The following is a 10,830-nucleotide window of genomic DNA, read 5'->3' on the forward strand; positions in this document are numbered from 1 at the left end:
GTCTCCTGGCGCCAAGGGCTTGCTTTTATCTACCCACCCCTCAGCTCTTTAACTGTAGGAAGAATTTAATATCTGTTTGAGGCATAGAGCACCTGCATTGAGGGACATTTTGATCCCAAGGTGTATTTCTTCTAGGTTCCACAGCACTGCCATTGGCTGTGGGCATTGCAACATGCTCAGTTAAAACTGCAAGGATTAAGTCAGCATTCTCTCTGAGACTACTAGAAGTTGTGCATTAAACAACTTCATCCTGGCTCTGCAGATTCTCCTCATTCTTTGTGATGTTTGCTCTGTAGGTGTTGACTGCTGTGTAGATATCGAGGTAGTGGGGGTGTGGTGGACATAGACCTGATTCTTGAGGATCCCTTAAGTCATTCTTACTTTTTTTTCTAATATAGTAATTTAGGATTCATCTCTTTGTGAGTCTGTTCTCTTTGTGTGTGTGTGTGTATGTGTGTGTGTGTGTGTGTGTGTGTGTGTGTGTGTGTGTATGTATGTATGTTTTGTTGTTTGTTTCATGTTTTTTTTGTGTGTGTCTGTGAGATAGAGCCTTGCTCTGTCGCCCAGGTTAGAGTACAGTGGTGCCATCTTGGCTCACTGTAGCCTCCGCCTCCTGGGTTCAGGCTATTCTCCTGCCTCAGCCTCCCAAGTAGCTGGGATTACAGGTGCCCGCCACCTCACCTGGCTAATTTTTGTATTTTAGTAGAGACGAGGTTTTGCCGTGTTGGGCCAGGCTGAATGCTTGACCTCAGGTGATCTGCCCACCTCTGGCTCCCAAAGTGTTGGGATTACAGGCGTGAGCCACCACGCCCAGCGATTCTGTTCTCTTCTACCATAAATATATTTCTCCCCTAGCACTATACTTGTTTGCTTCACAAGATTCCAGCCGCTTTCCACCAAGGCCTTTGATGGAAGCTGTGCTCCTCTGTAATGAGTCTGTAGGTTGCTGATCTCCAGTTTGGGCTTCATGATTACATTGGGGAACATTGAGTTTCCTAAATCTCATTCATTTCTTGGGCAAGTAGATATATGTGAAACTTTTTATTTGTCCAGTTGTTAAAAAGGCTACCATTTATTCAACCAGTCTCTGAGCCAATGTTTTTTTTTTTTTTTTTTTTTAATTTTTTAAATTATTACTTCTCTTTTAATGATTTTATTTATTTATTTTTTGAGAAGAGTCTTGCTCTGTGACCCAGTCTGGAGTGCAGTGGCACGATCTCAGTGTACTGTAACCTCTGCCTCCTGGGTTCAAGCAATTCTCATGTCTCAGCCTCCCAAATAGCTGGGATTACAGGTGCACGACAACATGCCTGGCTGATTTTTGTATTTTTAGTAGAGATGAAGTTTTGCCATGTTGGCCAGGCTGGTCTTGAACTCCTGGCCTCAAGTAATCCTCCTGCCTCAGCCTCCCAGAGTGCTGGGATTTCAGACGTGATCCACTGTGCTGGGCCCTCTTTCAATAACTTTGATGTATTTTTTTGTATATGATTGCTGTTTGATTCTGTACACCTACCACTCTGTATGGTATGTGCTGTTGTCCCCATTTCACAGATGAGGAAACCGAGGGTCAGAGAGGTTAAGGGACTTGCCACAGGCATGTTGTACTGGAGAAGTTGAACTCCAAGAGCAGGTTTGGGCTGGCTCCAAAGCCCTATGCTTTTTGCCAGCATATTTTCAGACATAAATAGACAATTTTATAAATAGGTCCCAAGAATAGACATTGTTTCTGTTAATATTAATGGCTTGGTTTTGAGTCTGAAACCCCCATGAATGATTCCATTGTCCCTGCTTTTTGTCTTTCTGCTTGCAGTGCTGGAATTGGCCGGACAGGGACGTTCATTGTGATTGATATTCTTATTGACATCATCAGAGAGAAAGGTGGGTCATCTGGAGGGCAAGAAGCAACAGTCTCTGTTTTTAGTTTATGGAAGGAAAGTGCTCATGGAAACAGCTTAGGGAAGAGATGTTGAATGGGAAAAATTTTTCACAAAAATCTGGGCTGAAGACTTCAGCATGTCTGCCTAAGGACAGAAGTGACACTCTTTGAGCTTTTGGCATAAAATGAAGCCTAGGAGCTGCAGAACCCAGTGCCATGGCCTTTTGTTGCATACACAGTGGTGGTCTCTATTCAGACACCTGACCTTCTTTACAGTATGGGGTGATGTGTTGGAAAGTTAGGAAATCCTGACCTCTGCCACTTTATCATTTACATAATCTTCTGGGATCATTGCTATTGGTCAGAAGTTCAATGCTGTCACCATTGCAACATGTTCAGTTAAAACAGCAAAGACTAAATCAGCGTTCCCTCTGCGTCTGTCTACTAAAAGTTATGCATTAAACAAATTCATCCTGGCTCTGCAGTTTCTCTTTATTCTTCATGATGTTTCCTTCGTAGGTGTTGACTGCGACATTGATGTTCCCAAAACCATCCAGATGGTGCGATCTCAGAGGTCAGGGATGGTCCAGACAGAAGCACAGTACCGATTTATCTATATGGCGGTCCAGCATTATATTGAAACACTACAGCGCAGGATTGAAGAAGAGCAGGTACCAGCCTGAGGGCTGGCATGTGGATTCTCATTCTCTTTCTAGGCCTCTTGGATATGCTTTCCTTTTGAGCAGGAGGACAGGCTGTTGATAGTCAACTGTTTGATTTGGGAATTGGAAACAAACTCCCAACTAAGAGGGCCTCTGGAAACTTAATTATTCCCTACTTCTCATCTCTGGTGTTTCACTCCAGAGGAGCTTAGGGAAGGGCACCATTCTATCAGCCTGGCCTGCCAGATTGAAGAACTGCCATGCAGAAAAGTTGTGATGTTCCCAGGCTTATGTGGCAAACATAGAACTCAAAGCCTTAAAGTTTCTATCTTGTTCCAGCTTTGATCCATGCCGTGTTTATCCTGATTCCATCCCTTAAAACGAATGCCTCACTCTTAATAGCGCATGGCAGTTTGAACCACTAATTTGGTCGGGTTGGAAACAGTGAAATTTCAATTTTAATAAGCTGCGCATAATGAAGAGGAATGTGGAGTTGGAGCTTTTCCATCGGAAGCTATTCATAACAGGCACAAAGCTGAGTTAATTAGGAATATGCTGAGATGAAGGAAACGAGGAGAACTGCTCTTTTGGGGGCTGTGCTTATCTCTCCCACCCCTCAACCCCATTGCCATGCTGCAGATGGGGTAGTGTCTAAACATCCGTGGCAATTGCCTGCATTACTCTGCTTGTTGCCTTCCAGAGAACTCAGCTTCTCTAAATGGGAACTGAGCTCTTTTCAGAATGGGACCTGCCACCAATATTTGAAAGATTTCTAGTCTAGCAGAATAGCAGCCACGTTATCAAAGTCTGGTTGGCCAAAGTAAGGTACCTGCTAATTAGTTTAGTAGGTTTTCAGTCCATGCAGACATATGGGATTGTTTTATTGTACAGTAGACATCTTTAGAAACAGTGTATTTATAGAAATGTAAAATAATTAAATGACAAATAACAAGCTACCAATTTTGAACTTTCAGTGCTTTAAATCTGAATTGTATTAAGGGGTATGAAATATTTAGACGGTTACTATAAGTTATTTTATATGTGTCTTCCATGATACTTAATTTGGCCCAGGAATAGTTAGGCAGAAAGTTGCCCAAAGAGAAGGATTTCCTAATAAATACAAAGAGAATGTAGCATAATTGCTACAAGTTGGAGCATGTTCAGGAATGTCTTTTTTTTTTTTTTTGTGAGAGAGGTCTCTCTTTGTTGCCCAGGCTGGAGTGCAGTGGCACGATCATGGCCCACTGCAGCCTCAATCTCCCGGGCTTAAGCGATCCTCCCACATAAGCCTCCCAAGTAGCTGGGACTGCAGGCATGCGCCACCACACCCAGCTAATTTTCATATTTTTTGTAGTGTCAGGGTTTCGCCATGTTGTCCAGGCTGGTCTTAATCGCTTAGGCTCAAGCAATGCTCCTGCCTCAGCCTCTCTGAATAGTTAGTTAGGACTACAAGTTGGTGGCACCATACCCGGCTAATTTTTTTATCTTTATTTTGTAGAGATGAGGGCTCACTATGTTGCCCAGGCTAGTCTTGAACTCCTGGGCTCAAACAACTCTCACACCTTGGGTTCCCAAAGTGCTGAGACTATAGGTGTGAGCCACTGAGCCCAGTGACCTCTGGGTTTTTAAAAATGTGTAGGCTTTGATTATTTACTTTTTCAAATGAATCCTGCATTATATAGTTTTCTGCATTGTGTGGTTTGAATCAACCTGGGAACTGGCTGCCTGGCTGATTGTGGTAAAGTAAGAAGTACTTAATTTAGTAGGAGGTTTAAATGGCAGACATAACATTAAACCCACCTGATTTATAAATGAAGCCAAAGAACAAAACTCATTCAGGATAATTGGTTCTAAAATACAGTCATTTCTAAAATTATGAAGTGTTCAGGACCTTTGGGAGTGAAAAAATTTGCTAAAGAGGGATCAGTGAAAAAAAGGAATGATGGGTAAAGAGCCATGGGGAAGGAAGAGAAGCAACAGCACAAGGAGGGAAGAATATAAAATCAGATGTGAGAATCCAGGGGAAAGTACAGACGAAGCAAGATTCAGAAGGTTCTCAAGTTTTTATAAACAGTTCTCTTGCTCTGCCAGTTCCTTGGAGGTAGACTTTTTTGCTAACTTCCAATTACAGTAGTGAAAAAAACTCCTCAAATTTGCAAAAGCAGTCTGTGGAATTTTCTTTACCCAGCTTTCCTGGCTGTTAACTTTTTAGCACACTTAACTTTATCATTCATTTATTATCTCTGTTTAAAATTTTTAAAAAACGTAAATTTTAAAAAGTGAAATGTTTGTTGGTTACAAACATTTATACCTCTTTGTCTCTAAATATCATTTCATTTTAAAAAGTAAACAATCTAAGCCTACACATTCTAAAATGTGTATATTTTCTAAAAATAAGGGCATTCTTTTACATAACCAGTGTTACAATTATTTGATACAATGATCAAAATCAGGAAACTAACATTGATATAATATTATTACCTATCTAACCTACAGACCATATTCAAATTTTGCCAGTTTGTCCTCCTAGTATCTTTCATGGGTCCAGGGTCACACAGTGGAATTAGTTATAATGCATCTTTTTTCTTTTTTTCGAGACAGGGTCTCACTCTGTTGCCCAGGCTGGAGTGCAGTGGTGCGATTTTGGCTCACAGCAGTCTTGACCTCCTTGGGCTCAGAGGATTCCCCCACCTCAGCTTCCCAAGTAGCTGAGACCACAGGCGTGCACCACCATGCCTGATTAATTTTTGTGTTTTCCGTAGAGCTGGAGTCTCACCGTGTTGCCCCAGCTGGCCTTGAACTCCTGGACTCAAGTGACCCTCCCACCTTGGCCTCCCAAAGCGCCGGGATTATAGGTGTGAGCCACCACACTCGGCCAGTTGTTAGTATATTTAGTCTCTTTAATCTGGAACAGTTTTTCAGTCATTCTTTATTTTTTGTGACCTGGATGTTTTTGAAAAGTTTAGGCCAGCTGTTTAGTAGAATGCCTCTCAATTTGGATTTGTCCAATGTTTTCTCTTGACTATATTCCAGTCTTGCATTTTTGGCCAGACTTTCACAGAACTGTTGTTCTGTAATCTTCTTAGTACATCACATCAGGTGCACACTATTGATCTAATTCATTACTACTGGTGTTGACTTTGATCACTTGAATAATGTGGTGTCTGTCAAATTTGTCTACCATGAAGTTACTATTTTTCCCTTTTAAGTTAATCTCTTGTCCATAAAGTTTATTCTGTCTGTTTAAAATTTTAAAAAGTGAAATGTTTGTTGGTTACAAATATTTATACCCCTTTGTCTCTAAATAAATTTTTTAAAAAATATTTCTCCCTTTTAAGTTAATATCTTGTGGGTAGATACTGGAGACTGTGTAAATTACCTATTTCTTTTTATTTTATTTTATTTTATTTTCTTTCTTTCTAAAGAAGAATAAATTACCTATTTCTCGTAATACTTTTTTGCCTACTAATTTTATATTCATTGATTAAATTCTTGACTAAAAAAAATTATTACTGTAGTATTTGCCAAATGGCAATTTTCTATTTCCATCATTGCCTTTCCTCCAGCTTTTAAAAGTGTGACAAAGAAAAATTATGTATAAAGTGTACAACATGCTATTGATATATGTATACTTTGTGAAATGATTATCACAATTGAGTTAAATAATGCATCTAACATCTCAGTTACTTTTTTTTTGTTTTTTTTTTTGAGATGGAGTCTTGCTCCCTCACCCAGGTTGGAGTGCAGTGGCACGATCTCAGCTCACTACAGCCTCCACCTCCCAGGTTCAAGGGATTCTCCTGCCTTAGTCTCCCCAGTAGCTGGGATTACAAGTGCCCACCACCACGCCTGGCTAATATTTGTATTTTTATTAGAGATGAGGTTTCACCACATTTGCCTTGAACTCCTAACCTCAAATGATCCACCTGCCTCGGCTTTCCAAAGTGCAGGGATTACATGTGTAAACCATCGCACCTGGCCACTCTTGGTAAATTTTAAGTATGTATTACATTTTTTTTTTTTTTTGAGGTAGAGTCTCACTTTGTCACCCAGGCTGGAATGCAGTGGCACGATCTTGGCTCACTGCAGCCTCCACCTTCTGGGTTCAGGTGATTCCCCCACCTAAGCCTCCCCAGTAGCTGGGACTAGAGGCATGTGCCACCATGCCAGGCTAATTGCTAATTTTTAGTAGAGCTGGGGTTTCACCATGTTAGCCAGGCTGGTCTCAGGTGATCTGCCTGACCTCAGGTGATCTGCCTGCCTTGGCCTCCCAAAGTGCTGGGATTACAGGCATGAACCACCACGCCCAGCCACATTACATTATTATTATTATTCATTTATTTTTTTCCGAGACAGAGTTTCGCTCTTACACCCAGGCCGGAGTTCAATGGCGTGATCTTGGCTCACTGCAACCTCTGCCTGCCAGGCTCAAGGGATTCTCCCGCCTCAGCCTCCTGAGTAGCTGGGATTACAGGTTCCCGCCGCCATGCCCAGATACTTGTTGTATTTATTTATTTTTTATTATTATTTATTTTTAAAAAGTATATATTTTTTTCTAAGATGGGGTTTCACCATGTTGGTCAGGCTGGTCCTAAACTTCCAAACTCAGGTGATCCGCCGGCCTTGGCCTCCAAAGTGCTTGGATTACAGGCGTGAGCCACCACGCCCGGCTTCTTGTATTTTTAGTAGAGGCAGGGTTTTGCCATTTTGGCCAGGCTGGTCTCAAACTCTTGACATCAGGTGATCCTCCCGGCCTTGGCCTTCCAAAGTGCTAGGATTACAACATTACATTATTAATAACTATAATCACCATGCTATACATTAGATCTCCAAAATGTATTCATCTTATATAACTTCAAGTTTGTACCTTTTCACGAACATCTCCCTGTTTCCCCACCCCCAACCCCTGGTAATCACTGCTTTAATTTCAGTGTTTATGAGTTTGACTGGTTTAGATTCCACATATAAATGAGATCAGGCAGTGATGCTAAGATCACTTAGCATAATGTCACCTATGTTGTTTCAAATGATAGGATTTTCTTCTTTTAAAAAATAATATTAATGCTGGGCACAGTTGCTCATGCCTGTAATCCCAACACTTTGGGAGGCCGAGGAGGCTGGATCACTTGAGGTCAGGAGTTCGAGACCGGCCTGGCCAACATGGTGAAACCCCATCTCTACTAAATATAGATAAAATTAGCCAGGTATGGTGGCGCATGCCTGTGATCCCAGCTACTTGGGAGGCTGAGGCAGGAGGATCAGTTGAACTCAGGAGACAGAGGTTGCAGTGAGCTGAGATCGTGCCACTGCACTCCAGCCTGGATGTTGATGTTGTCCCACTTGTTTATTTTTACTTTTGTTTCCTGTGCTTTTGGTATCAAATCCAAAAAACCATTGCCATGGCCATTGTCATGATGTTTTCCCTATATACTCTCTTCTAGAACTTTTTAGGTTCATCATTGCTTTTTCAATTTTTAGTTGGAGGCCTACTATAAGGAAGAGCTTTCCTTTCTCTCTTATTTATTTATTCATGTATATCAGAATGGGTACCTTACTATTATTTTTTTGTTGTTGCTTAAATGGACTTGAATTTGGCTGGTGGGAACCTTTTCAGATTGGGTACTCTGTCCTTTTGATCTGTTTCCATTTTCAAGCACTTCTTTAGACTTTAGAAGATGGTCTAGGGTCATCTTCTCCTTTCCCAGCCATTTTTGAAAGGAACCTGATTCTTTGTAGTGAAGAGTAGTATTTTGAAACCAAGAGCTGGGCACTGGGTGTGCTTGTTTTTGCTGGCACAGTATTCTTTGAATTGCTAATTAGCTAATCAGTTACTGCTCTATTTCAGTTCTGTCTCTAAAACCTCACATATGTGTACAGATGATCCCTGACTTACAATGATTTGGCTTATGATTTTTGACTTTATGATGGTTTGAGAGCAATACAGCCATTCTGTTTTTCACTTTTCATTCAATACTTTATTTTAAAATAGGTATTGTGAGATGATATTGCCCACCTATAGACTAATGTAAATGTTCTGAGCACGTTTAAAGTAGACTAGGCTAAGCTGTGGAGTTTGGTAGATTAGATACATTAAATGCATTTTGACTACTGGTAATTTCAACTTATGATGAGTTTATTGGGATATATCTTCATAAAGTGGAGGAACATTATAAATATCTCTGTATAGTAGAGTGAGTTCCTTATACCCTTCATCTAGTTTCCACTAAACATGTTACCTAACCATGATACATTTATCAAAACTAAAATATTAACATCAAAACATTGCTATTAACTGAACTCTAGAGTTTAATTGAATTTTGCCAGTTTTCCAATGAATATCCTTTTTCTGTTCTAGGATCCAATTCATGATCACACATGGAGTTTGGTCACTTGTCTCCGTTGTCTTCTTCAATATGTGACAGTTTCTTAGGCTTTCCTTGTTTTTCATGACCTTGGCAATTTTTAAGAGTACTGGTCAGATATCCTGTAGAATATCCCTCAATTTGTGTTTAATCTTATGTTTTCTCATGATTAGAGTTGAGTAATGGATTTTTGGGAAGAATACCACAGAAGTATATTGTTAAGTGTTCTCATCACTTGGAGGTAAATGTTATCAACATGGCCTGGTGATGTTAAACTTGTCACTTGGTTTACATAGTATCTGCTAGATTTCTCTCACTGTATAATCACAGAGCCTCCATAACTTATGATGGGGTTACAGCCTGATAAGCCCATCATAAATTGAAAATATCGTTAGTCAAAAATGCATTTAATGCACCTAACCTACTAAACATCACAGCTTATCCTAACCTGCCCTAAATGTACTCAGGACACTTATATTAGCCTACAGCTGGGCAAAATCATCTAATGCAAAGCCTATTTTATAATAAAGTGTTGCATATCTCACATAATGTGTTGAATACTATACTCAGAATGAAAAACAGAATGGTTGTATTGCTTTTGCACCATCGTAAAGTCAGAAAACCATAAGGCAAACCATCATGAAGTTGGGGACTGCTCAAACTTTTTACCCCTTTCCCTGTTCTATTCTTTGGAAGTGAGTCATTTAGTTCAGACCGTACTCAAGAGGAGGGAAATAAAGTTCCATCAATTGGAGCTTAATTGAAACTGGAATGGCTAGTTTCTACATAAATTATTTAGAGTCCTTTTGTAAGAAAGATTTGTTCCTTCCCTCCATTTATTTATTCCATTTATGTTGATACAGACGCATGTATATTTATTTTATACTTTGGGCTAGAATCTATTTTTCTTGCTCAAATTGTTACAGCTTTGGCCATTGGGAGCTTCTTCAGACTGGCTTCTGTGTCCTTTGACATGTCCCCATCCTCTTGTTTCTGAGTACTTCTCTACTTTGGCATTACAAAAGATGTTCCAGGCTCATCTTATAGTTTTCCCTGCTACAGCCCTAGAATCATCCATTTTTCTATGGAGCCCTCGTTCCTTTTACTGGAAACTGGGATTTGGAAACCAATCTGGGTGCTGGATATGCTCATTGCTACTGGGAATCGCTGCTTCTACGCCCTGTCAGCAGATAGAGCTAGAAAATATATGGCTGTATATGAATACATGATTGACATATATCTATAATTGCTTTCTGTATCTGGCCATCTGTATACATGTTAAGCTAAACATGAGTTCATACTGACATCTCAGACTCTAATCCATTGCTGCAGGGCTTGTTCTTGCCTTCCTCTTGCATATTTCTAACTTCCTTCTCTAATAGGGAGAAACCCCAGTCTCATTGTTTCCAACCTGTCTACTCATTTGTTCAACTCTGGTATAGGTATAGAGTGGTTTCAGAATTGCTAACCTATACCCCTGTGAGAATCGTATTTGCCAACTGGGCATTTCTTCTTTGAAGGAAATACATACCCCACAGGAAGTGTCTCTACGCTTCAGCATACACAGATCTGAACAGTGTTCTGAGTGAATCACATTGCAGGACAGAAATTACTTTTAAAAATTCCATAATGGGCCCATTGCGGTGGCTCAGGCCTATAATCCCAGCACTTTGGGAGGCTGAGGTGAACGGATTACCTGAGGTCAGGAGTTTGAGACCAGCCTGGCCAACATGGTGAAACCCTGTCACTACTGAAAATACAAAATTAGCTGGGCTTGTTGGTGCATGCCTGTAATCTCAGGTGCTCGGGAGGCTGAGGCAGGAGAATTGCTTGAACCCAGGAGGCGGAGGTTGTGGTGAGCTGAGATTGCATCGCTGCACTCAAGCCTGGGTGACAGAGGGAGATTCTGTCTCAAAAAAAAAAAAAAAAA

At 40.6% G+C, this 10,830-nt stretch overlaps 1 protein-coding gene and 2 long non-coding RNA genes across 6 annotated transcripts in view; 1 reads left to right on the plus strand and 2 right to left on the minus strand.

Annotated features, from left to right (window-relative positions):
* The window catches only part of PTPN11 (protein tyrosine phosphatase non-receptor type 11), a 97,418-nt gene that overhangs the window by 73,128 nt on the left and 13,460 nt on the right, over nucleotides 1–10,830 (plus strand). For all 4 annotated transcript variants that reach the window (XM_032240238.1, XM_032240256.1, XM_032240266.1 and 1 more), the window contains exons 12-13: nucleotides 1,811–1,878; nucleotides 2,396–2,547. In XM_032240238.1, the coding sequence (XP_032096129.1) occupies nucleotides 1,811–1,878; nucleotides 2,396–2,547 (220 nt within the window). The remainder of the gene's footprint in view (nucleotides 1–1,810; nucleotides 1,879–2,395; nucleotides 2,548–10,830) is intronic.
* Nucleotides 1,321–10,830, minus strand: part of LOC116524810 — a 14,533-nt gene continuing 5,023 nt past the window's right edge. The window contains exons 2-3 of the long non-coding RNA XR_004257494.1: nucleotides 7,709–7,713; nucleotides 1,321–1,451 (exon numbers count right to left, since the gene is read on the minus strand). This is a non-coding gene — a long non-coding RNA (uncharacterized LOC116524810). The remainder of the gene's footprint in view (nucleotides 1,452–7,708; nucleotides 7,714–10,830) is intronic.
* On the minus strand, nucleotides 5,866–6,097 carry LOC116524815. Its single transcript, XR_004257497.1, has 2 exons — nucleotides 5,977–6,097; nucleotides 5,866–5,917 (listed from the first exon to the last, which is right to left on the minus strand). It is a non-coding gene; the product is annotated as an uncharacterized LOC116524815 (long non-coding RNA).

This window comes from Sapajus apella, unplaced genomic scaffold (assembly GCF_009761245.1).
Source record: "Sapajus apella isolate SASKATOON/1434 unplaced genomic scaffold, GSC_monkey_1.0 scaffold2, whole genome shotgun sequence".
Classification (NCBI taxonomy): Eukaryota; Metazoa; Chordata; class Mammalia; order Primates; family Cebidae; genus Sapajus; species Sapajus apella.